This window comes from Vombatus ursinus, unplaced genomic scaffold (genome assembly GCF_900497805.2).
Source record: "Vombatus ursinus unplaced genomic scaffold, bare-nosed wombat genome assembly UNPS02014832.1, whole genome shotgun sequence".
Lineage (NCBI taxonomy): Eukaryota > Metazoa > Chordata > Mammalia > Diprotodontia > Vombatidae > Vombatus > Vombatus ursinus.
Genome location: NW_020954610.1, coordinates 64,027,801 through 64,054,411, shown reverse-complemented (window position 1 = coordinate 64,054,411; position 26,611 = coordinate 64,027,801). Strand labels below are relative to the sequence as shown.

Here is a 26,611-nt window from a genome sequence, read left to right as displayed (position 1 = left end):
CAATCCAGCACAGGAAGAGGCTGTCTACCAAGGCAAGGCAAGGTCTCAAGTATAGGGTATAGGGGCCTAAACTTGGACATGACGTAAAAAAAGATGCAAAGTGACAAGAGTGTTGCTCATTACCCAGTTCAGGTCCCAGATTCTGGCTGACTGAAAAGGAAGAGGACTGTGCTCAGAGGAAGCATCCCAGGGTAAAGAGAAGTTGCAGGCTCTACCATGTCCCTAGCAAGGAGCGAGTTCAGAAACAAGCAGCAGCTGAGTGGCTCAGATTTTATAAGCAAGGCAGAATCTCAGCTCCAGCTTCCCTCCCAGTTTGAAACCTTCAGTAGAATAACCAGGGCAGGAACTTCAGACTAAAAAGGAGCCTGCAGTTCTATCATTCTGAACCAAAAGAGCTTTCCAACTGAGTGACAGTGGCTAAGTCTAGTAACAATCTACTAAAACTCTAAACAATGAAGGCATACACAGACATGTCGCTCAGACCCAAACGTTGGTCAGGAAATTGAAGAGCTCAGACCAGGGCAGAAATAAGACTTTGCCTTAGACCAGACCACTTTGAAAGCACAGAAAGGTTGCAAGTGCCCATCCTGAGTTATCTCTGAGATTATGGAAGAATATAACACTCAGCCCCCAAAAGAAGTAATAAGATCAGCCCAAATACTCTCTGCAGAAGTGTGAAAAAAGCCTAGCCTTAACATAAAGTCCAAAGTCAAAAAATAGGCTAGAAGAATAAACAAAAAAAGAATCTCATCATAAGAAGCTATTAGAGTGACAAGGGTGCTTATAACACAAACCCAGAAGAAAACATCTATAGACAAAGCCTCAATGAAAAACACAGCTTGGGCAAAAATTCAACTAGAATTCTTAGAAGGGATAAAGCAAGAGTTTTTGGTTAAGAGGCAAAAATGTTTTTAGTAATGAAATGAGAAGATTAGAGGGGAAAATTGGAAAAGAAATGAGAACTATTGAAGAAAAAATTGGAAAAGAAATTAATATCTTGGGACAAGAGGTTCAATACCTTGTTCAAGCAACAAACTGCTTGAAAATCAGAATGAGCTGAATATGAGCTAATGACTTCATAAGACAATAAGAAAAAAATATGTGTATACATATATATTTACATAGATATACATATATATATTAAGTCAAAAGAGATGAAAATCTTAAGTATCTCACTATAAAAATGACTGACCTGAAAACAGGTTGAAGAGAAACAAAGAATCATTGAACTACCTGAAAGCAATTACCAAAAAAAGCCTAGACATCATAGTTCAAGAAATCACGAAATAAAACTTCCCAGATCTCTTAGAGCCAGAGGGGCAAACACTTGACACTTAACTAGCTGTGTGATCCTGAGTAAGTCACTTAACCCCAATTGCCTCATGAAAAAAAAAAAGAAAGGAAAAAAGAACCAGAGGGCAAAGTAGAAAAAGAAAGAACCCACTGGTCATCTCTTGAAAGAATCCTGAAAATGAAAATTCTTAAGAATATTATAGCCAAAATCCAGATTTTTTCGGTAAAAGAAAAAACATCACAAACAACCAGAAAGAATTCAAGTACTATGAGCTACAGTCAGGGTCACATATGATTTAGAAGTTACAACTATAAAAGAGTGGAGAGCTTAGAAGGCGAAAGAACAAAAGGCAAAATATCTAGTTTTACAACCAAGAAGAACTTACCCAGCAAAACTGAATATAATCCTGCTGGGGAAAATAGAACTAATTGAAATAGAGAAATTCCAATCATTTCTTACGAAAAGACAGTAGCTGCATAGAAACTCTGAAGCACAGCACAGAAGTTAAAGAGATACAAAGAAAGGTAAACATGAACAATCATAAGGAACTACAAAATTTTCATTTTCAGTGTTCCTTTAGTAGGTAACCAGTGGATTTTTCTATTTCTACTTTGCTCTCTGGTTCTAAGAGATCTGAGCAGTTTTGTATTATGATTTCTTGAACGATAATGTGTAGGTTCTTTTTTTCTTTTCCTTTGGTCATGGCTTTCAGGTAGTCCAATGATTCTTAATTTTTCTCTCAAGAGATAATCAAGGATAAACTATTTACATTCTAATATGTGGAGTTGATATATGTATCCCCCTCAGAATCCTATCCTCATCATGAGGTTAGAGAGAGATTTTAACTGCACGGAGTGGTTCTAATATGACTTGATCTTAAAAGAAGACTAGAAAAAGGAGGGAGGGGCAGCCAGGTGGAGCAGGAGGGAGGGGCAGCTGGGTGGAGCAGTGGGTAAAACTCTGGCCTTGGAGTCAGGAGGATCTGAGTTCAAATCTGGCCTCAGACACTTGATACTTCCTAGCTGTATGACCCTGGGCAAGTCACTTAACCTGATTGCCTCACCAAAATGCAAAAAAAAAAAAAAAAAAAAGGAGGGAAAGAGGAAACACAAGGGGGTTAAAGAGAGGAAAGAGGGAGTGGGAAATTGTCTCCCTAATTCAGGGTATACAAGTAGAAGTCTACACAAACAAGGAGGAATGAGTAGGGGCTGTGGCTGACACTTAAACCTCACTCTCAGCTGAACTGGTCAAAGTGGGGAAGAATACCTGCATGTACCAAACTGGGTATAGAAATATATTTCATTCAATAAGGAAATAGGAGGAAAAGGACAGAAAGGAGAAAAGGAAATAAGGGATAAGGCAGATTAAGGGAGAGATTATTCTTAAAATATATTCTAAGGATTTATAAAAATATTTATTGCAGCTCTTTTTGTGGTGGCAAAGTATTGGAAGCTGAGGAGATGCCCATTAATTGGGAAATGACTAGACAAATTACTGTATATAATTGTAATGGAATACTCTTGTGTTTAAGAAATGATAAAGTGGTTGGTTTCTGAGAAACCTGGGAAGATTTGTATGAACTGTTGCAGAGTGAAGTGAGCACAAAGAAGAGAATAACTTATACAATGACAACAATACTGTAATGTCAAACAACTATGAAAGACTTAGGAACTCTGATCAGTGTAATGATGAACCAGGATTCCAGAAGACTCATTCTACTCATCTCTTGATAAAAAGGTGATAGATTCAGAGTAGGGATTGAAACTTTTCTTTTTGACATGACCAATTCAAGGATTTGTTTTGCTTCACTCTATACATTAATAATAAAAGTTTTGTTTTTCTATCTTTTTTCAATTTGGGGAGAGGGAGAGAAGATAGATTTTTTTCTCATCAAATACCACAATTTTAAAGAATAAAAATCAGGAAACTGAGGCCCAGAGAGTTTAAGTTACTTGCCCAAGGTCACACATATAGTTAATGACTACTACTCCTAAGTCTGGCCAAGAAAGTGAATCTGACTTGCTTTAGAGTGACATAAATGAATGTATATGGTAGTAGCCCATTGAATCAATCAATAAATCAATACTACCCCACTCAAAGCAACTAACTTTTGTCACATAAGAGCATCTCCATTGAATCAGTTATTCAGAGGTATGAACTAAGTGTGAGCAAGGCCTAAGAATCTCTACTGAAACAATCACTCGAAGGCATTAGACTGGCATGAGAAGTCTTTAAAAGTTATTGGGTAAAAAATAGTGATGTACAGGAGGTGTATTTGGATTTGCTGAGGAAACATAGTCACCACATTGTAAAGACAAACAGCAGCTTTGAAAGACTTAAGAACTCTGATCAATGCAAAGACCAATCATTATTTCAGTGGGTTGATGTTGAACTGTGGCTAGCCACTTCCTTTCAGAGAAGTGATGGATTCAAGATGCATAATGAGACACACATTTAATTGACACACATTTAATTGATACATTGTGTGGGCATTTTCTTTGCTTGACTATATATATTTGTTACAAGATTTTTGTTTTCCTTTTAAATTGGGAGTAATTGAGGGGTAGAGAAAAGAAATGTTTCTTAATTTACAAATTTTGAAAAAGTGAGAAAAAAGTATATGAGCTATTACCCTTGTATCTAATTCTTATGGATCATGTGACTATAACTCACTGAATTAGGGACTTTTCCACAGTCTCATCTGTCTTGCCTTTTAATTCTTTCTTAATTAAATTTTTTGTATTATACTTTTCAAGTCTTCAAATTATTCTTCTTTATTGAGAAAACAGAAGCAAAACAGGCATTGAGTAATTTTACTTTCTCTCTATTAACATCCTCTCTCATCCCCTCCAAACACACAAGCTAATCTCTCTAGCTTTTTTCTTCTTGCCCCCAAAGTTTAAAAAAAAAATGCCCCTCCCCTCTTTAAAAGCATTTTACATAAGTTTCTGCTCTTCAAGGTTTTAGCCTTTCTGACACTGCTCAAATAGGACCATACCACCCTCAGACACTTACTAGCCATGTGACCCTGGGCAACTCACTTAACCCTGTTTGCCTCAGTTTCCTCATCTGTAAAATGAGCTGGAGAAGGAAATGGCAAACCACTTCAGTATCTTTGCCAAGAAAACCTGAAATGAGGTCATGAAGAGGCAGACATGACTGGAAAAAAAAAATGACTAACAACACCCTTTGTATTGGTCCTCGGTTAAGTACTTTCATTTCCTCTTTCATTCTTAGACTTTTAGAATCTGAGTTCATCTGTTTGCTTCCCCAGAAACTGCAGCAGTCTTTGGAATTCCCCATCTTTTCTTCTTCATCAGGATCATAGCAACTATATCCTTGTAATTTTGTTATTGGTAGCTTCACTTAAAATTTTAAGCCAATTTTCCTTTTTTTTTTTTGTATTTTTGTTTTTCTTTAGGCAATTGGGGTTAAGTGACTTGCCCAGGGTCACACAGCTAGTAAGTGTCAAGTGTTTGGTCTGAGGCCGGATTTGAATTCATGTCCTCCTGACTTCAGGGCTGTGCTCTATCCACTGCACCACCTAGCTGCCCCCAACCAATTTTCTTTTTAAAGTGTTATGTCATTGATCATAGGAACACAGACTTAAAGCTAACTCCTCAGAGTTCTTTGATCCAACTTTCTCATTTTCACAAATGTGAAAACATGCAGGGAAGTGAAGCCACTTAAATAATAGCTGTCATTTGAATCCAGGTCTTTTGACTGAAAATCAAATTATGGAATCATCCTCACCTTTTTTCTTTTTTTAAATTTTATTTTTCCATTCAATTTTTTTTTCAGTTCCAGGGAATTATATCTATTTAAAAAACAAACTTGTTAAAATCCTCACTCCTAAAGTCTAGGATACACATCAGACTATGCCCAGTTTTCCTTTCATATGTCATGAACTCAAAGATTATATGGTCACTGCCTATCAAGATTTTTATAATTTCTACTTTACCTGTCTGATTTTCCTTGTGATATTAGGTTCAGAATAGCAGTTCTTGATATGGTTTTCTCTGCTTTCTGAAAGATGAAATTATCAGAAAGACAGAAACGTATTAAGTTTTCTACTTTTATCAGAAAGAGTACTCTAGCAGATGTTCTAATAATCGACATCCCCCATCACAACTTTGTCCTGTTTCTCTAGTAGTGTTATGAATTGCTGCTAACTCCTAATCCATTTCTTCTATCTAGCTATTGTAGAGATGAGGAAACTGAGGCTTGGAGGATGGAAGTGACTAAATTGTATGGTATACTGGAAAGAGCATTGGACTGAGAAGCAGAAGACTTGGGTTTGAGAACCAGCTTTGCCTTTTACTTGTCATAGGACCTTGGACAATTTATTTAACCTCCCTGAGGCCATTTTTTTTTCAGGATTTTAATTATAGTTTTTTGTTATTCTGAACTTGACAAACATGAACAAATCTGATAATTTCCATATACAAAGGAGAATAGATTTTAAAAAAGACTGCAGATAAAAGGTGAATCTCTATTGTGATTAGCTTTTAAGGCATAAATTCAGCACATTAGTTCCAAAGCTATTTTGACTTTAGGGTCTCTCCTTCTGAACTTCTGTTTTCTTCTTTGCTTCACACAAAGTTTTCTTGATTCTCTTTTCTTACCTTTTTTTTTTTTTTTGGCAGGGGGGCAGGGAATATCATTATTAGTAGCTCCACTCTCCTCCCTCCCTCCTGCACCCCTGAGAAAGCCCTCCATTCTATCATATAAACAAAGCCAAGCAAAACAAATTTCCATGTTGGCCAGATATTAAAATCTATGTTTCAATTTGTACCTAAGTGACATTGGATCACTTACCTAGAGCTGGAAGGGACTTTAGAGGCCATCTCAATGATGAGCAAACCGGCTCAGGGAGGTTAAGCAATTTACCCAGGATTACATAATAGATAGTATATGTCAGATGAGGGATTAAAACCAAAGTCCTTACCACAATGTCACAATGTGGGCTGTTGATTGCAAAGGAAGGATATGGAAGGACTCTACTGTGAGGACAAAGGTATTGTGGACTGGGATCCACGAAGAGGGTTATATCCCACCAAAGGGTTATAAAGATCAGTGCATTATGAAGACCAGATTGAACCAGCCAGCCTTTAAGCATCAAGGTTCTCTAACTCCGGGCATTTTCTCTGCTGGTTCCCAATGACTGGAATGCTCTCCCTCCTCAACTTCACCTACTGACTTGCCTGGCTTCCTTTAAGTCCCAATTCAAATCCCATTTTTTATTAGAAGCCTTTCCCTGTCCCTCTGAATTCTAGTGACTTATCTCTTCATTATTTCCTATTGATCCTGTATAAGGGCAGCTAGATGGCAAAAAAGTAGAACCCTGGGCCTGGAGTCAAGAAGAATCATCTTCCTGAGTTCAAATCTGGCCTCAGACACTTACTAGTTATTTGACCTTGAGCAAGGCACTGAACCCTGTTTGCCTCAGTTCTTCATCTTCATCCTGTATCTTTGCCAAGAAAACCCCAAATGGAGTCACAGAGAGCTGGACTTGACTGTAGAATAACAAATTTATCCTGTATATGCCTTGCTTTGTATATATGTGGTTGCTTGTTGTCTACCTCATTAGATTATGAGCTCCTTGAGGGCAGGGACTGTCTTTTGTCTCTTTCTTAGCATAGTGCCTGGCACATTGTAGGTACTCAATAAATGTTGATTGATTGTTTGGAGGCAGGGGAACCACTTCTTGATTTCTGCTTACCTCAGATTGGTTTACAATCCATGTTTCTGGAATCACGATGAGGAAACTTGACTCAGCTTTTGCATCGTCTACTTGGCATTTTGGAAATCTTGTTGATCTTTTCAGATTATACTCTTCGACCTTTTGAAGAAATCTATTCCCTGTCTTCTTCCTTGAAGCTTTTACTTACCTTTCTGACCAGACCCATGACCATTGCAAGTTTTTAACCTTGCCCCAGTCCCTGGGGTCTCTGACACCCCACCATATCTGCCCTAGTTTTGATCGACAGTTTCATGCTTCACATTACAAAAGGTGGGCCTTACCTCACTTAAATTGTCATATAGACACATTTTAAAAATTAAATATTTGGCTAATTAATTTATTTTTTCAGGATTTAAATTTTGTGCTATTCTAAACTTGGTGAACATCAACAAACAACATTTCCAGATACAAAGAGAATAGAATGTGAGACCATGAATTTCTATTATATATAGCTTGGTGGTTTTTAAAAAAATATGTAATAGATTCAACACAGTTTTCCACTCCTGTTCATCATCTCTCTGTCAAGAGAAGGGAAGCAGCTTCATCCTCAATCCTCTGGAGTTGTGGTTGGCCACGGCACAGATCACAGTGCTTAGGTCTTTAAAGAGTTGTTTTTCTTTATAATGTTGTGATCATTGCGTACATTGTTCTCCTGTTTCTATTCCTTTTATTCCACATTAGTTCACACATATCTTCTCAGTGTTCTCTGAATCCCTTTTTTGTTCAGTCATTTTTCAGTCCCGTCTGACTCTTTGTGACCCCATTTGGGGTTTTCTTGGCAGAGATCCTGGAGTGGTTTGCCATTTCCTTCTCCAAGAGAGATGTACAAACTGGCATAATGACTCATGCCCTCCAACATGATTATCTCTCCAAGACAGTTTTAGGTAACATTGATAGGTATCTTGAATGAGAAAAAGATCACAAAACACAAAATGATTTAATAATGATAATAATCATAAACATACATGCACATAAATGTGATTACGTATGATTATACAATCTTAGAAACAAAGACTATTAACAGAAAAATAGAGAGATAAAGAGGAAGAAATACATCACCAATCCCAGGAAGCACCAACTCCTGAACATCTGGGTGGGGGAGTCCTGTATCACAGCCGTCAAGGTCTTGGTTGGGAAAGTCCCTATGGCAGAGTGTCCTCTCTGAGGGAGACTCCCAAAGTCACTTTCCCAAGAAAGATGATGTTGGCATGCCCACATTGCTTGGCTTACCTTTCCAATCTTCTTACACTTTACTCCTTTCTACTAGTACCACATGATGCAGTGACATTTCCCTCCTTGCTGTTGCTCACACAAAATACTCTATGTCTTAACTCTGTGCATTTTTTTTGCTTGTTTTGTTTTGGTGAGGCAATTGGGGTTAAGTAATTTGCCCAGGGTCACACAGCTAGTAAGTGTCGAGTGTCTGGTCTGAGGCCAGATTTGAACTCAGGTCTTCCTGATGCCAGGCCCAGTGCTCTATCCACTGTGCCACCTAGCTGCCCCGACTTTATACATTTTCACTGAATGTCTTCCATGCCTGGAATGCTCTCACTCTTGGTCTCTGCCTCCTAAGTTGGTTTTCTTCAAACCTCAGATAAAATTGTATCTTCTGCATGAATATGTGGTCTCCCTAATTAGATTGTGAATTTTTGCCTTTCTTTGTATCCCCAGTGCTTAACATAGTTTCTGGCACACAGAAGGTACTTAATGAGTGCCTACTGACTTGCTGACACAGAACAGCTGGAACTGTGATGTCTATTAGGTACTACTCACCCCAGGAATCAGTCTATGTTTATTATGTTTACCTATGTTTAACTAGCGTCATGGCAGGCTCTGGTGCTATTTACACTGGTTGCCACTGAATCCTCCTCTCCTCCTCATAGGACACTGCAAAAAGCAGGTTTCAAAATGGAGACTGATTTTACAGGTAGGGTTTCTTCATCTGATCCTTTGAGTTTGTGTTCCTTCCTCTTAGTCATAGACTTAGGCACCGCACAAAGGAAATGTGTTGTACCTTTGTGTTCCTGGAAAAGCAGGTTGGGTGGGGAGAACAAGAGATAAGAGGAAGGGAAGCCTTCCAGATGACCAGAAAAAGTTTGTAAAAGGGGCAAGAAATTACTTGAACTGCTCAGGTTGTTAAGGGTAGTGGCTAAAACTGAATGCTGGTCATTGGATTAGGTTAATATCAGGCTGTTGTCTAAGAGGACAATTGTAAGGCACTATCCCCAACCCTTGTCTCCACAAGTAAAGAAGTACACCTGGTTAAACTGTCTCATTTTCCACCCTTATTCCTGGGTTCAGAGATAGGTTAAGGTGATTCTTAAGGTTATAGTGCTTTTTTTCTTTTTTTTAACTTCCCGTGAGTATTCTTGATACAACTTGTCTTCTTGATGCTGGGTTCTGAGTCATTTATGGCAGAGGATATGGCTTGTACATAATCCCCAAACCTGTTATTGCTCACTTTTCCCACTATCTTACCTTACTGCAAATGTTAAGTTACCCAGATCCAAATGATCTGGATATCCCTGGATACCATTTCCAGTTTCAAATGGATCATGTAACCAAGACCTGGGTGACCCTTGTGTAACAGGGATATACATAGATAGATCTGAAATGTCCCACTCCATGTTTTTAAGGAAACTGGGGTTCTACTTTTGTAGGAAGAAGGAAGATGGCCATGCCTAAGTGATTATTCTCTCATTCTTCTGTCTTCAGGGGGGATATTGGGCTTGAGATTCCACGATTTTCACAACAATTTTTTGAAGTCCAGGGAAATGATTCTTTTTTTTTTGTTATTTCAGGATAAAAGTCACTTTCCCTGGTCATTCTAGTGGGTTGAGGGAAGTAGTTCCATTTTAGAACTGGAGAACAACAGCTAGTTTACTTTCATCAAGTTTATTTCCATCTCCTATCAAACAACGATCACATAAATGATCATCATGGATACTAATTAACATATTTATCAAAACAAGTTATTAAAACAGTAATGGGGAAGCCATGTAGAATACCCAAGAGTTAGGGAGGCTTTGGTACATCACAGGGGGATGAAATCTTAGTTCGACTGGGGAGAGAATTCTCTCATCCAGTGAATCCAATGTTAGCACTCTTTGAGGATGGAGGTCCTGGGAATCAAAGTAGATATTGGGGTGCCAGTTTTTCCCCACATGCCTGTGGTTATGGAGGTTCTTCTGTTACCATTCGAAGTTCATGACTTCTCCTCTTGCCCTATATCTTTCTTTGCTCTCCTTCCCTCTCAAAAATCTCTTATCCAAACAGGAGAGACTACATAGATGAAGCAGTCACAGGCTTGTCCTTTAACGGGTAGGGCTATATACACAAATGCTACTACGGATACCAGAGCAACAGGGGGCAAAAAGAACCAAATGGGAAAATCAGCAAATACCAGGCCTATTTAGTGTCACAATAGCTAACATTTATAGAAATGTTTAAAGTTTTGCAAAGAGCTTTATATACATTATGCTATCTATGCCTTTACAACAATCATGTATGTGAGTTAAGTACAACAGGTATTATATTTTAAAGATGTAGAAACTGAGGCACAGAGTGATTAAATTTCTTGTGTAGGGTCACATATCTAATAAGTGGCAGCAGAATTCAATTAGTTCTATATCTGAAATCCAGTGCCCTTTGAGCAATGCCATGCTGCCTTAGCTCAAACATTATATTTTTGATTATGAATATTTAAGTATCTGTCTCCCCTATTTGATTATCAGTTCCTTGAGGGCACAGACTGTATCTTCCTTTTCTTTGCAGTTCTCTCAGGGCCTAACCCAGGATTCTTGCACAGAGTAAATGTTTACAGCAGGGCTAGCCTGCCACAAAATAAAGAAGCAAGAAAACTCTTTCTTTGACAGTGTTCTCCACACAGTCTAAGATGCCTATGGACCTCATGCAACCCTCAGATGTTTAGCTCCCCTAAGGAGACCCTACACTTAGGACAACCTTTTCCCAGCAGGATACCATTTTCCAGAACTTTCCTGCTTTCAAAACTGTCCACCTACACATACCTGCCCAATATTCCTTCCCCCCAGGGAACGACGTTTGGCACTTCCAAATGACAATAAGCTAATATGAAAAGGTGAGACTTGTTAACGTGTTGATGTGGGAGGGCTTTTCTGCAGATAATGCCTTAAGCCAAAGTAGCTACTCTTGGTTAAAATTTCTGTCCAGACAGGAGGAGAAGATACTATTGTAGCAGGTCAAGAAGGGGAGAGAGACTGGTAGGGAGAGAATAAAATAATAGAAGTAGGGTTAGAAGGAAATTTAGAGATAATTTAGTCCAACTCCTTTATTTTAGAGGTAAGACACTGTAATTCAAGAGATTTGTCAGAAGTGATTTTTCAGAGACTCGAAGGAGCTGGAATTAGAACCCAGGTTTTCTACCTCCAAATTCAGTACTATGGATTGCACTGTACTATGTCATGAGGAAAGTAGGTTTCCAGTAATCATTGTGCTCTAAGCCCAAAAAGGAAATGACTCATCGTTTCTCTAATCTAACAAAATGAACTCAATTCAACAAAACTGTATTAAGCAACTATATGTATAAAGCACCATGAGAGGAGACACCCTGTTTTCCAGAGCTAAGGACCAGCAAGTAAGCTGTGCCCTGAGCTTGGCATAACAACAATCCTTTGCGCTCACCTTCTGGACCTGATGGTCCCTGAGCTTGGGCGAGCACCAACAGGCCCAGACATTGTTACTACACAACCTTGCCGCGCTGTTGCTGTTGTGCCTCACTACTGTTGCTACACTACACAGTCTGACTCTTTTTCTAGCCACAAATATATAAATCAAGGTTCAGCCACACTAAAGCGGATCCCCCTACTAGGAGCAGGGCTCTGGCACATCTGTCTAATCTGCCTCCTTGCTTACAAGTCATTTCCCTCACTTTGAAATTAAACTTCTCTTTGATTCCTGACTCTCCTGTCTCTAGTCTGCTCTGTTTGGCTTCAGCCATCCACAGGCTAGAGGCTGGTTTGGTCCAGTTAACAGTGCCAAAAGTTATAAAACTGAAAAAGAAATAGTCTCTGCCCTTAAGAAGGTTGCATTCAATTGGACAGGCTTACTTTCCTTTGCTCAAATTATTTCCGCTGCTTGGAATGCCATTACCCCATCTCTACCTAAATCCTACTCATCCTTAAAGGGCCAATTTGGATCCCATCTCATTCAAAAACCCATACCTGAGGGGCAACTAGGTGGCGCAGTGGATGACTAGAGAATGATTGGCCTTGGAATCAGGAGGACCTGAGTTCAAATGTGACTTCAGACACATAACACTCACTAGCTGTGTGACTCTGGGCAAGTCACTTAACCCCAACTGCCTCACCAAAACAAACAAAGAAACAAACAAAATTATACTAGATTCCTCTCCCCAGGGATCTCTCATTTCTTTCCAAAGAATACTGCATCTGGGGTCATCTCCAGTCGTCCTGATCTATAACCTGTCACTGGACCTAGATGGCTCTGGAGGAGACAGTGAGGCTGGTGACTTTACACAGCCCTCCCTCACTTAAACCCAATTCACTTGCAAGTCATGGCATCACCTTTCTGAAGTCATGGTCCTCTTTGAGAAAGAAGGACAAACAACAACTTTGCCTAAACCTCCTGTCAGTTATCAGAATCATGTTTGTATTCTAGGTTGTTATTTGAGTATATCTTTTCACATACTGCTCCCCCAAACCTTTCTACCAAGATTGTGAACTTCTTGAGAGCAGGGACTATGTGTTACACATCTCTGGAACAGGCAGTCACCTTGTTAAACCTTGTTAAAATTGTATCTTGTTCTGGTCTCCCTGACCACCTTCCCTCCCCCTATTCCCTGATGTCTAGTCAGTATAGTAAGCACCCAATATAAAGGAGCAATAGCAGGAAATACGATTGCAAAGGGGAACCTGAAAGTCATGTACAAACTGTCCCAAAGATCAAAGAGCATAATTTATAAATTGTATCATATATTGACCAAAGTTCACATACTGGTAATATTTGCTGAATCACGGGAAGTCATCTCGGTGCTACATCAAGGTTTCTGGTCCTATGGTATGTAAATTCCAGACAAAATCCAGACCTCCACAGTTCCAGAGCAGTAGAACATTAAAAATATACCAGTAACTTCGAGACGTAACTTTGAAGTTTTACGAATAACTTTGAGATGATTTGGATATGTTAATGAACGAAACCCCAAGGTAGCACATATAGGAGTTACCCTACAAAAATGAGACCTCAAACTCCTGTCTGACCCCCTTCCTAACCCAACATTCTTCCAGGTCCATGCTGCCTAGTGCTCTCAGGTCTAATCCATGGTTAAGTGAGTGATACACTTTGCCTCTCCCCATATCTGTCTTCTGCCCCAACCTACCTTTCTTTACCACCTCATCCCCTGTTCCCATGCCTGCTGTCTGCCTCTGTACCACTTTTTGCTACTTATCCCTTTCTTTCTGTGCCTTTTGTCCCCAAACCTTCTGTGTTTAATGAAAGTATGATTGCCATCTGGTTTCCCACTGCCAACAGTGGTCTTTTCCAGCGAATACCCAAAGGACTGCCCATATCTTCTACTATAGGAGGGGAGATAGATACCATTACATTGCTCCTTTAACAGAAGAGTTACCTCAAGGTTGAAAACTACTCTTCCTGGCATGAAATGAATTCTAGGAGGATAGGAAAAGGAGTTAGTCAGGGGCAGTGTGTGATCTCATCTTGCCCAGCCCATCATGAGTCACTCTCTTGGGATTCATTCTTCAGAAGGGTATGTCACTTCTTAGAGGATGAGGAAATCTCTTCGCTGCTGCATTTCAAGTGACTGGTCCCCAGTTCTCTTGCAGAAATGACTTTCAGACCAAGAAATCATTTGGACCAAGCAGCAGGAAACTGGGATGAAGAGACAGGCCTTCCTTACAAGGGTCAGCATTCAACTCAATCATTCAGTAAACATTTCTTAATTTACAACTATGTAGAAAGCACTGTGCAAGACATGAAATATAAAGATGAATGAGACAAGTTCTAGTCCTCAAAGAGTTTACAATCTGGGAATTCAGGGATGGAGGAAGTGGAGGACTTGTGTTATTGATAAATATAATTTAAATTCCAATAGGATAAGATAGAAAATAATGAGATCAGATGAAAGAAAGTCACTTTCAGCCACAAAGAGCTTTCTCTTAGGTACAATGGGGAGCTCCATGGAGACCCATATCTGATAGGAGGAGATATAACCCTTTCACTAAGGGAGACACTTATTTGATGGAGAAGACAGGATATGTAAGCACATATTCATATTCACATGAAATAATCTCAGATTATAGACAAAAATATTGACCCCAAATGATAAACTGAAGGAAATGAATTCAGATATAAACTCAGGGGTCAAGGGAAATTCCGAGGTAAGTGTAATTCTCCACATGTCAGTCACTACACAAAACTTTCCTTCCAAGAATTCAAAGTTTGGATGTGGTGAAAGGAGAATTGTACTTCTAGTTCAATGTTGTAGCCATCTCTAATCCCCTTCAGAAGCGGAAAAGAGACAAATTGGCTGGATTTAGAGTCAGATTCTTATTCCATCTCCTTCAAGTCCCTGACAAATCACTTCATTTCTCTGGGCTTCATTTTCTCCACATGAAAACATAGTGGAGTTTGAATAGAAATTTCTGAGGCCATGTCCAACTCTAACCATCTGTGAATCTGTAGAGGAGTAGGTTCCTGTTTTATCACAGGGACTCAGGAAGGCAGTGCCAGAGAGGTTTTTATTTGCGTAAATATTGCAGCCTCCATAGAGTCTTGGAGTCAGAAGCCCTGGGTTGGATTACTGCACCCTAAGAAAGGACGGATAGGAAGAACTAAAATGAGCATTGGAAGACATGTCAATAGATGTAGAGTGAAGTAAGCAAAACCAGAAAAATGATCTATATGTCACAGTGGGTCTGGTGAACTGGTTCAGCATATTCAGGAGGGGCAGTCTCCATGTGGAAAAGACTGTGGAACTTGATTCTGGATAGGCATGGGAACATGTAATGGTAGGCCCTTGCTCCCTGATTTAGAGCATGTTGCATTCTGGAATGGGTCCACTAATCTTATGGTTTGGCAGTGAATCTGGAACTAGGGTATCTTTCAAAGGCACTAACCAGAAAAAATGACTCTCTTGGAGGCTGGTCCTCATTCCTCATTCCTACCCGGCTGTAAGAAAGCAGGCAGTAAGCTTTCAGTAGGGAAGGGGAAGGGAACAAAGATTTATTAAGCTCTTACCATGCACCAGATTCTGTACCTCGCTTTGGAAATATTATCTCATTTACTCCTCACAACAACCCTGGGAGGTAGATTCTATTCTAGTCCCCATTTTACGGTTGAGGAAACTGAGGCAGAAAGTAGTTAGGTAATTTTCCCAGGATCACACTGCTAGCATCTGAGGCCAGATGTGAACTTGGGTCTTCTTGACTCCAGAGACAGTGCTCTAAACATTGGGTGACCTAGCTGGGGAGGAAGGCCTCAGGTCTTTGCCATCTGACCCGTGAGCATACTGCCCTGTTGGTGCTTTTGTCTCTCTTGTCTCTTGTCTTTACTGCATGTAGGTGAGCGAGACTGGAGATGTTTATGACATTGAGCTTCAAAAGGTCAGGAGAGAAAGCCAAGAGATATCTGGGAGCTGGAGTCCATACTAGGATTTGCCAGAAGACAGATGGGAAGAAGGGATTGATGGGATGCTAATGATGAACCCCTAAAAGGCCCTGAACTCTCCCACGTGGCCCAGGTTGCTGGCTTTCACCTGGGGCACCTGACCGTTTCCAGTTAATAATCCTTTGAACTGCCCTTTCATTGTGGCCCTCAATGTCTGTATCTGGTTCCATCCCAGACAACCACTCCTTAATTCCATCTAGGCCCCTTCTCTGTAATCTCCCAGTCACCCCAAGCTATATTGACCACACTATAAAAAAGGTCAGTCTCTACCAAACTGCTCTGATTCCTTAAGATTCTGGCCCACATGGTCACAATAGCACAGGTTCTTAAAAGGCCCACATGCTTCTACTGGAGAAACAATAAACTTTGTCTCTGACTTTAAAGAAGGCTTGAGTTGAATTCTTTTGAGGCAGGACCTGTGCCTTTTGCCCTTGAATTTTGGGGTTCCCAGAACCCCTAGACCTCAATAGGATGACCTAAGCAACCTTCTTGGATCAGTCAACCAGTAACAGAGATGTGGCCTCATTCACATATGCTGTGCAACATTTGGAAATGAACTTGGTGGGGTCAATAATATGTAGAAACTCTTCTAAGTCCATTTTCCACAGAGACAGGGGTGGTATAGTGTACTGTGTAGGTGTTGGAAAATAGAGTGTTTGTTCTTGCTGTATCTTTGTAAAAGATAATTTATGTTAATTGGTTAAATAGAGCTGAGGAGCTAATCACTGCCAGCTAATATCTGGAGAGATAACACACTGGTAGGGGCTTGAGCTGACACCATTAGAGAAGAATCATCCCCAACCTGTAAATTGTACCTAGAATTCTTGGGGGTGGGGTGCTGCCTCACTCTGGAAGATTGAGATCAAAGTACTGCCTCATGCACAAAACAAATAGTAAATGGAAAGAACAAACAAAGGGAAACTGGGCACAATGTTATTATGATGACCAAGCCTGGCCAAAAGAAAAGTTGTGAAAATACCTCCCCTCCCTTCTTTTTGTTTTTTTAGTGAGGCACTTGGGGTTAAGTGACTTGCCCAAGGTCACACAGCTAGTACGTGTAAAGTGTCAAGTCCGAGGTCGCATTTGAACTCAGCTCCTCCTGACTTCAGGGCCAATGTGCTATCCACTGTGCCACCTAGCTGCCCCCTCCCTCCCTTCTTTACAGAGGTGGAGGACTACGGATATAGAACATTGCACATACAATTCAACACAGTTAATATGATAGTTGGTTCTGTAGTTGGTTGAGTTGAATGTTTGTTTACTTATGCTTTGCATTTTAGTAGCTCTAGATCTGAGATGAGAAGCAGTACAAAAGCGGTTTTGTTATTCAATCTCTTAGTTACCCCCAAGGTAGAAAAGTCTCTATTCTCCATAGATAGAGGAATTTCCTCACCAATGAATGGTTCCTTCCTTAAAATCAAGAAATCAGGGGCAGCTAGGTGGCGCAGTGTACAGAGCACCGGCCCTGGATTCAGGAGGACCTGAGATCAAATTTGACCTCTGACACATAACACTAGCTGTGTGACCCTGGGCAAGTCACTTAACCCCATTGCCTAGCCAAAACAAAACAAAACCAACCAAACAAAAAAAAAACCCCAAGAAATCAGAGGTCTGAATCAAAAATCAACAAACTTAACTGCTTACCTCACTAGGTTACAGGTGAGGGAAGTGGTTAACCTGAAAGCATAAAATGAGTTAAGACTTTGTAAGGGAGTTTGATCAGGGCAAATTCTCCAGGCAACTTGAATGATCAAGCCCCCATATACTCTGATAACTCTGTAATCTAACGTACAGAGACACTCCCTCCAACATTCATGTTCTCACAAAAATTCTCCACAAGAGCTCTACTTAACATTCTAGGCTCTTTCTTCCAGTTCTTTTGACCTTTGTCAGATGCCTGTGGATCACATGTGAGTTATAATTATTGCTTGATTTGTTAATAGGACCAGGAAGTTGTACACATGAAGAATGTACTCTCATTACAGCAGGGGTGGGACTTTTGGTCTTGCATAACTGGAATGCTTGTAATTGCAGCTGGTTACCTACCCTTCAGCCTTTAATTTGGAAAGTTCACAACCTCTTATCAATAGTTTGGAACAAGGAGCTCTATTGTTAAGGATTAGAAACTGCAGTTTCCCTCCATCTCCTCCATGAAAATACGGTAAAATTCCATACCCTAAAAGAGTAGTTTATTTCTATTTAGATGTAGCAATAGAAGCAGAACAAAACTATAATTACTTATGTATAGGTACAATCACAATTTAATAATATGCTATGAAGAGTGAAATTTTCTGAAATATATGTCCCTTATTTCTCATTTTTCTGTATTTCAACTTAGGCAACTATCCACTTTGCTTATGCTACTCCTGTTTCTACTCTCACCTAATTCATTACCTTAGAACCTTCTGAGTAAGGAAATCCAATTAAAAAAAACCCTACCCCATTTAGTAAGCAGCTCCTATATGCAAGGCATTGTGCTAGAGGTTTGAGATACAAAGATGGAAAATGATTGAGAACTTGCCATGAATAAGCTTGAAGTCTAATGGGATGAAAGAAATGACATGAACACAAATAAATGTGATATAATGTAGGTTATACTAGGGGTAGAGGACAGCCAGGTAAAGCGTCATGAGCAATTTACAGAAGGAAAGATTATTTTCATCTGTGGTGAGGGATAGAGGAAGAGCATATCAAGGAAAATTTCAAGGAGGAGGTGGTTTCTGAGTTGGGCCTTGAGACAAAGGAAGAATTTAAATAGAAACAGGTAAAAGGAGGAATCTGTTCTAAGCATAGGGGATATCATGAGCAAAAACACTGACACCAGAGGGAGCAGACTAGAATATATATTAACAAGGGTTATGAGGTAAGTAAAGCTGGAGAGGTAGGTTGGAGCCAGATTGTGGAAGGCCTGGAATGCCAGGGTAGGGAGTAAAACATTGTCATGTTGGCAAAACGGTTCTACTGAAGATTTTTCAAGTAGTGATATGATCACAGCAACAATCAGGAAGATTACTCAGACAGCAGAGTTAAAAACGGATTGGAGGGGGCAGCTCACTGGTGCAGTAGATAGAGCACCAGCCCTGGAGGCACTCAGACACTGAGCTGTGTGACCCTGGGCAAATCACTTAACCCCAATTGCCTAGCAAAAAAAAAAAAAAGAATGGATTAGAGCTCTTGACTCCAGAAGACCAAAGGTGATCTACTAACTTTCTCTCAGCAGACTAACTTGGACTGTAGGTGTGGCTATGTGGAGGCATATATTATCAGATATGATTAATGTTTTGCTTAAATATGCTTCTTTGTTATATGGGAGGGTTCTATGGGAATGGGGTCATGGAGGAGTGACATAGAAATAAAAATAAATCATCAATAAAACGTTTTTTTCTTTTTTAGAAAAAAGAAAGATGTTAAAAAAACAAAAACAAAAGCAGGACAATTTCCCCGACACAGTATGATCAAAGATTTAGATTTAAGGAGGAGACTGTGGAGGGCATTGAGCTCAACCAATTCATTGTCCAGATGAAGAATCTCAGGCACAGCGAGATGAAGTGACTTGCCCAAGGTTATTTAAGTGGTGTCATAGACAGGACTTGAACGCAGGTCCTCTCACTCGGGAGCCACACACTCTTTCCTCTATACCACACTTTTGATACGTTCATGTACTGGGACAAGTGGACAAGTCTAAGATATTTACGCCTAATTTTCATCAACATGGATACATCCATGTCTGATATGATGATGATGTTTTTGATTCTTCAATATCATTCTAGTCAGGTTATTCCTCTTCATTTTACAAATAAGGAAACTGAGGCTCAAAGTACTTAATAATAAGCATTTAATCTCTAGTAAGCATCCATCCATTAGCAGAAGTTAAATAACTAGTTCCTTGTCACATGGCTATTGTCAGAGATAGTCTTTGTTTTTGGTGAGGCAATTGGGATTAAGTGACTTGCCCAGGGTCACACAGCTAGTTAAGTGCCAAGTGACTGAGGCTGGATTTGAACTCAGGTCTTCATGACTCCAAGGCCGGAGCTTTATCCACTGCACCACCTAGCTGCCCCCCAGAAACAGTCTTTGAACCGCGGTTTTCCGAACTCTAAGATGATACTTAGTTTTGGACACACAGAGTTTGTGGAAATGCAGGCGAAGATACCCTGCAGGCAGCTGTAAATACAGGACTGGAGCTCTGGGGAGGGTTGGAGGTGGATGTGCAGATCTGGGAAAACCCCTTAACCTCACACACAGGTCACCACCGAAGTTCACCAAACACCCGGTATTCTTTATTAACTCTTAAGCATTTATCACCTTGCCTTGTGTCGTAGGACATCTGTATATCTTACTAGACTATACACTTCTTGAGGGCAAGGAGTGGTTTTTTTTAACTTTGCTTTCTCCGGCATTCAGCACAGAACCAGCACATAATAAGCGCTAAACTCATGTTTTTAACTGGAATTAAAGACACCAACTCGCTTCAATAAATCCTACTGTTTACCTACAACGCCCCAGGCTAGGGAGGGGAGAGATTATGTCATCGTCAGCTCCTCCCATTGGTTGGGGGAGGGCCTGGAGCGCGGCGCGATGACGAAGGACGCCGGAGGGGAGGAGAGCGAAGGGAGGAGGAGGAGGGAAGGAAGCGCACAATATGGCGGCGGCGGTGGCGGCTGGGCCCGGGGAGGGCAGAGCCGGAGGCGGCGCCGCTCTCTCTCCCTAGGGGCTGCTGTAAGGGCTGCGGGGACCGAGCCAGAGCCTTCGGCCGGCCGGCCGGCGGCGATACCTTTGAAGTCTCGACAGCGGCGGCGGCGCTCGGGTGAGTGGCCGTCAGGCTCCGGGGCCTCCCCTCTCCTGGGGAGATCGACCTGGGCAGAGGAGGAGGAAGGGGAGGGCGGAGGGACGTGGGCTGAGGGCGGGGTGAGGGGCGCGAGCGGGGGGGGCGCGAGCTGAGGGGCGGGGCGCGGGGCTCGGGGGCACGGGGTGAGCGGCGCCAGACCCTGCGGCTCGAGCGGAGGGGCGGGGTGAGGGCTCCAGGCCCTTCCTGGCCTCCGGGCTGGACCGGTGAGGTTTGAGGGGTTGGGGAGGGCGGAGAGGCGCGGGGGGGGGGGGGAGGAGGAAGGGGAAAGGGGCCGTGGGCAGGGGGTCCGCGGTGAAGGATGGGGACGACTGAGAAGGTTTTGGGGAGGGAGGAAAGGGAGGAGACACTGCTCGGGGTCAAGTGTCGGTTGGGGGGGCCTGGAGTGGGGGGACAGCGGGGAAGGGAGAAGGAAGGAAGAAGGGGTTGTAGGGAGAAGGGAGGTGGGCTGGGATGAAATTAGGGGAGACTGGGGTGTGGAAGAGTGAACCAGGATCGAGGGAGGTCCTCGAGGGGGAGGCCCAGGACTCTTGTAATGAGGAGGGAGGTAGAGGGGAGGTAGAGGGTAGGAGGAGGCAGTAAGTTCACGGTAAGATTTGGGATAATGTTCCCTATTGTCTTTTTCCTAATATCATACCCATATCTCTCGATCTCCGTCTGACCTGTCTGCTTGCTTGTCTGTCTCTTGTAACTTAGAATAGCTTTCCTCCAAATGAGGCAGAAGAGGAATTTAGAATCTCAGTTGTGGGTATTGAGGGTCAGATTCCATTTCCTGGAGGACTGATTCCTAAACTTTCTGGTGTTGCCACACACTTGTTTGGAGGACATCTAAAATTTTGCTTAGGCATACAAATCGATTTAGAAAATTAAAAAGCCTTAGGGTTTTGAAATTTCTTTTTTGGAAACAGCAAGATAATTGGGGGTACTCCTGGGTGTTATAAAACCAGGACTGGAAATCATTGGTTAAATTCTTAAATTTATTTTATTATTGGTCTGTCACTCATTTATAAGCTTTGCTTTTCCCCCCTTCCCCCATCTGTCCTCTCGATGGTATTTCTGTTCATTATTATCTCTTCAGATTTGGTCATAAAGGAAAAGTCAAATATATCTCTTCAGATTTGTTAAAATTGAGGTTAGAGTCTTTAGTAGCCACTACCTTTTAAGTTTTCTGAATTGAGATTGTTAAATCCCAACCTAGTTGACTGGAAAAATCTATTATATATTATTTAAAGTTAAAGAATATGAAATGTCCCACAGAATTTAAAAGGTGTCTGTTAACTCATTAAGCTATTGCTCATTTCCTTTAAAGAAATTTCATGAAGTGACAGCTTATAGCTAAAAGCTATTTCATATTATTAATAAGATCCCCTACTCATAAAAAGATAGGGGTGTTTTTAAAGTTTCTACTTCTTGTTGATTTAGCATTTCTCTGTCTTATAGGGTGTCTTGGTGCAGTTTTAGCCTTTAAAAGCTTAAAACTTCAAGATTTTTGGAATACCCTGTGTAGTAGATTTGCAAATAATCTGATGCTATTCCATGGGATTTGGAAATGTACAGTGTCATTTTTACAAATGGGGGAGCTGGGGCAGAGAGATTTAAAGATGAGAATAATTCAAGTGCTTCCTGAATTTCAGTTCTATTTAGTCCAAAACTTGTTACACCTCAATATTATACCTTTTTATTTGCCAGAAGTATTTTTCTCTGATTTTAACCCTTGTTTTGAAGGAGACCATGGCAACATGCATAGTGTTAGATTTATGGGAAGGTTATTTTGGACAGAATTATCATTTTCAACTTGTCCTTCAGTTGGCCCCTGTTCTTGTGCTTTTTTTTGTTTTGTTTTTGTTTTGTTTTTGTTTTTGTTTTATCCTTTTAATTTCTGAGGCAAAGTGTTTATGAAGATCTTTGGAGATTTCCATTCATTGGTTAGATCTTAGTCTAATAATATATTTTCATTACAATGAGAGAAAGTGACATTCTACTCACTGAACCTGATTGTAGATGGCATTAGAAGTTTTTATTTTCCTGTTACATTATTACTTGTTTTTGTTTTCCTGTTAACAAGGTTGCTTTTAGTAGTTATTTGAGCAGTATTGAGAAATCACTTTGAATATGAACTTTGTCTTCTAAGCGATAATGTAGAGTAAGTCACAGAAAGTGTTTTATACTCTATTCTAAATAGTACTTTGATATGAGGGGAAAATTTGGATGTAAGATTATGAAAATGGGGAATTTCGAATCATAGAAGCTAACACTTTGAGAGTGGTAGAAATTTGTCTTAATAAGCTTTTGTACATAAAACATGTAAGATACTTTTTTTTTTATTTGTTTTTTTTTAGTTTCACTTTAAAATGTCTGGGATATTCGTAATATTTGGCACATCTTTATGTGATAATAGTATTCATCACCAACTGGGACATACTTTATTAACCCAGTTTGTAGATTGGAGTTTATAGAAGTTTGTGCTTCTGGCTTATAGAATCACTCAAAAGTACATGGAATATTTGTAAAATCTTTATACACTGCAGGTAGTTTTCCTACTCTTTGAATATAGAAGTTAGAAGTTAAGGGAGGGTTAAGACATTTAACTTTTTTTTTTTTTTTTTGGTGAGGCAATCAGGGTTAAGTGATTTGCCCAGGGTCACACAACTAGTAAGTGTCAAGTGTCTGAGGCCAGATTTGTAATTTAATTAACCTTATAAATCACCTAATTAGTCCCCTCTAATTTTAAAGGTGAGGAAACTAAGGCCCAACAAGATTGTGATTTAACCAAAGTCTTACAGTTGGTTAGTGTCTTGTATCTTTTCCAAATGTGGGATATCCCCTATAAACAGGATCCTTAGAAAGAAACAGTCTTAAAAATGATTTTTAGTTATCTTTCTTTTGTATACTTTTGTATTAACATTTCATATTGAGTGCTTTATCTCTGTATGTTACAGTTTCTTGTGTCTCTCGTTTGTGACAGTTTATTTGTAATGACAAAATGGTCAAAATAAAGGCTAAGAAGTGGCAGTTGCTATTAGTAAATGGTATTGTTGACTATGTTGAAGGCTCTAAAGTTTTGGAATCTAATGTTTTAATATTAGAGAAGCTACTAATTATAAAGAAATTTTCATGAGCACAATTACTTGAATTCTTATTCCAGGTAAGAAATCAGCCTTTCGTTGCCATATAATTTGATTAAAATTTATAGTATAGTAATAAATTATATTAATGTAATATATTAATACAGATTTATTAAGATACTTGTGGTTTGCCACTGCTATAATAGCTTTGAATGAGTCGAATAAATTTGTCAAAATTTATTAAAAATTCAGATATATTATGACATGTTTTGGAATTAGTCTAGAATAGTGGTCTCCACACTATTTTTATCGCATCCCTAATAGCAAAAAGTATTTATGCGTGTACCCACAATGTGTGTGCTTTTACCTTTTTTTAATAAATTGTATATACTATTGTACTAATAATTACATACATGCTAAAGTTAGGTTATTGTAATAATAATTATGTACATTCTAAAGTTTACACAAAAATAGAGATTAAAAAAGGATGAGTTAAAATGAACTGATATTTCTTCCTAGATTCAATAGGGAGCAGCTTAAATTTATTAAGTAGAGTAGTGACATGATCAGACCTTTTCTTCAGGAAAATCACTTTGGCAACTGTGTGGAAAATGGATTGGAGAAGGAAGAGACTTAAGGCAGAGAGACTATATAGGAGGCATTTGCAATCCTAATTCTGTTAAGAAGTAGTGAGGACCAAACCTGGGACATTGATTGTGTGAGTAGTGAGATAGATTTATCCATTGATTGGGTATGTGGGGTGAGGAAGAGTAAGAATTTGAATATGACACCAAAGATGATAACAACCTGGATTGGAAGGTTGTCAGTGGTCTTGACAGAAATAGGGAAGTTGAGAAGAGGGGTGAGGTAAGGGAGAAAGATAATGTAAAAGAATTGTTGTTGCAAATTGCAACCCATCCATGTGCCTGCTCATCCTGTGCAACTTGTTTGTTCCAGGGCAGATGAAAAGAGAGAAGATGGGACTCTTATCAAGAGCCAGTTAGCTAGCCCTCAGAGGGGTGCTTGTCACAACTAGGAGATCTGAGGGACAGGAATGGGGTGTGGGATTGGAGGGAATTTCCCTAATGGCACCTGAGTAGTAGGACTGTCTCCTTCACTGAGGCAATTCAGTGCAGTTTGAAGAAGGTTGAAAAGTTGTACTACCCATCTTTCCATTCTCCAAATGGTCCATTACCTCCTTGAATTGAAGTCACAATCTCATAGGAGACCTGAGCTCCCACTTTAGACAATTGGTCTAAAAACAGCATTTCCCTATTTAATTTTGCCATAGAAAATTTTTGGACTTGAGATATATTGATGAAACCCCTAAGTATGGATCAAAGGTTATACTTAATCTTGATAGCATTTTGGAAGAAATGAAACCTACTTTCGTATCTGAAAAGTGCTTTGTGCAATCTATATTTGATACATGCATGATTGTATATTTAATATTTTAGAGGGAAAATATTGCTATATTGAAATTTTTTTTTCGAAGAACTCTCAATAGTATATGGAACACCAACCAAGGCTCATGACACAGCTTTGAATATGCTGGAGAATAAGTGTTTGCTGGAAATACCATGCTTCTAAAATGACTGTCACAAAACCATTTTAGGGATTAGGATTAGACCTGTGATTTCATTGGTATAGGGAACTCCAGATTAGGTAACTTTTACCCATGCAGTTTCTATAACTAGTCTTAACAATGTGCAATAATAATAGCTAGCATTTGTATGATACTTTAAAGTTGATGAAGGCTTGAACTTGGGTTGGTGGCTGCATGAATGCAAAGAAGGAGATGATATAGATGTTGGGGTAGTAAAATTGACAAGGTTTATGGAGAGGAGGAACAGTCTCTCATGATTGTGGGGTTGTGCCTTTGGAAAGATAATGGTACCCTGTTGAATTTGACAAGCCTGTGGAAATGTCCAGCAGGCATTTGGTGCTGTGGTAGTGGAGCTCAGAGAATTGAGGGCCGGGTGGATTAGATTTTGAGGTTATATGCATATATGTGATAATTGAACTTAGTGATCTCTCTGTGGGAAGAGAAGAGGATTGAGGAAAGACCATTTGGAGAAGAGGATTGAGGAAACACCCACATTTGGTTAAGAAAATTGTAGCAGGAGAGAATGCTGTCTGATTGGTTAACAGTCAGGGTGTGTAGTGAGGTCAAATAAAAGTGTTATTGAAAAAGGATCTTTGGATTTAGTATTTAAGATTTTGAATTGCTGGATGAGTTGGAGTATATTCAGAAATAACTCATTTTTAAAAAGACATCTATAAAATTTTAAGAGGTCTTCAGTATTTTTGGATTGTTGTGTTGTTTCAGTCATGTCACTTTGTGACCCCATTTGGGGTTTCCTTGACAAAGATACTGGAGTGGTTTGCTTCTCCAGTTCGTTTTACAGATGAGGAACTGAGGCAAATAGGATTGAGTAACTTGCCTAGCTAGTAAGTATCTGAGGCCAGATTTGAATTCAGAAAGATGAGTCTTTCTGACTCTAGGCCCTGAGGCTCCATCCACTGGATGGAGTGCCCACTTTTGAATAAAGCAATTCAGGTAGTAAAGTTGAGAAGTGAGTAGGAGGTAAGAAAGTTGAAGTGACTATTAGATAGCTTTTTCTAGGAGCTTGGCTATGAAATAAGTCAATAATTAAGAGCCTACAGTGTGCCTGGTACTCTGCTAAATGCTGGGGATACAAATTAGAAGAAAAACAAACAGTTCTTATCCTCAAGGAGCTTACAGTCTGGTGGGAGAAGATGCACAAAAAGAATCTGTAAAGTGAGGAGAAGAGGAAGGTGCCTGGGGCATGGTGGAGAAGTCAGAGAAGTCCCAAAGTAGTATAGCCAGGTGAAAAATGCGATGTCTGGGGCAGCTAGGTGGCTCAGTAGATAGAGCACCGGCCCTGAAGTCAGGAGGACCTGAGTTCAGATGTGGCCTCAGACCAAACACTGGACACTTACTAGCTGTGTGACCCTGG

At 40.1% G+C, this 26,611-nt stretch overlaps 1 protein-coding gene and 1 long non-coding RNA gene across 4 annotated transcripts in view; one reads left to right on the top strand and one right to left on the bottom strand.

Moving 5' to 3' along the window:
• Positions 1-20,576, bottom strand: part of LOC114025678 — a 69,970-nt gene extending 49,394 nt beyond the window's left edge. The window contains exon 1 of the long non-coding RNA XR_003567060.1: positions 20,494-20,576. This is a non-coding gene — a long non-coding RNA (uncharacterized LOC114025678). The remainder of the gene's footprint in view (positions 1-20,493) is intronic.
• UBAP1 (ubiquitin associated protein 1) overlaps positions 20,283-26,611 on the top strand; it is a 56,156-nt gene continuing 49,827 nt past the window's right edge. The window contains exon 1 of one of the 3 annotated variants that reach the window (XM_027839148.1): positions 20,283-20,526. In XM_027839148.1, coding sequence (XP_027694949.1) covers positions 20,298-20,526 — 229 coding nt within the window. In that variant the 5' untranslated portion in view covers positions 20,283-20,297. Of the gene's footprint in view, positions 20,527-20,710; positions 20,772-26,611 lie in introns of those variants that run through there. The other 2 variants (XM_027839145.1, XM_027839146.1) reach the window with 2 other exon arrangements.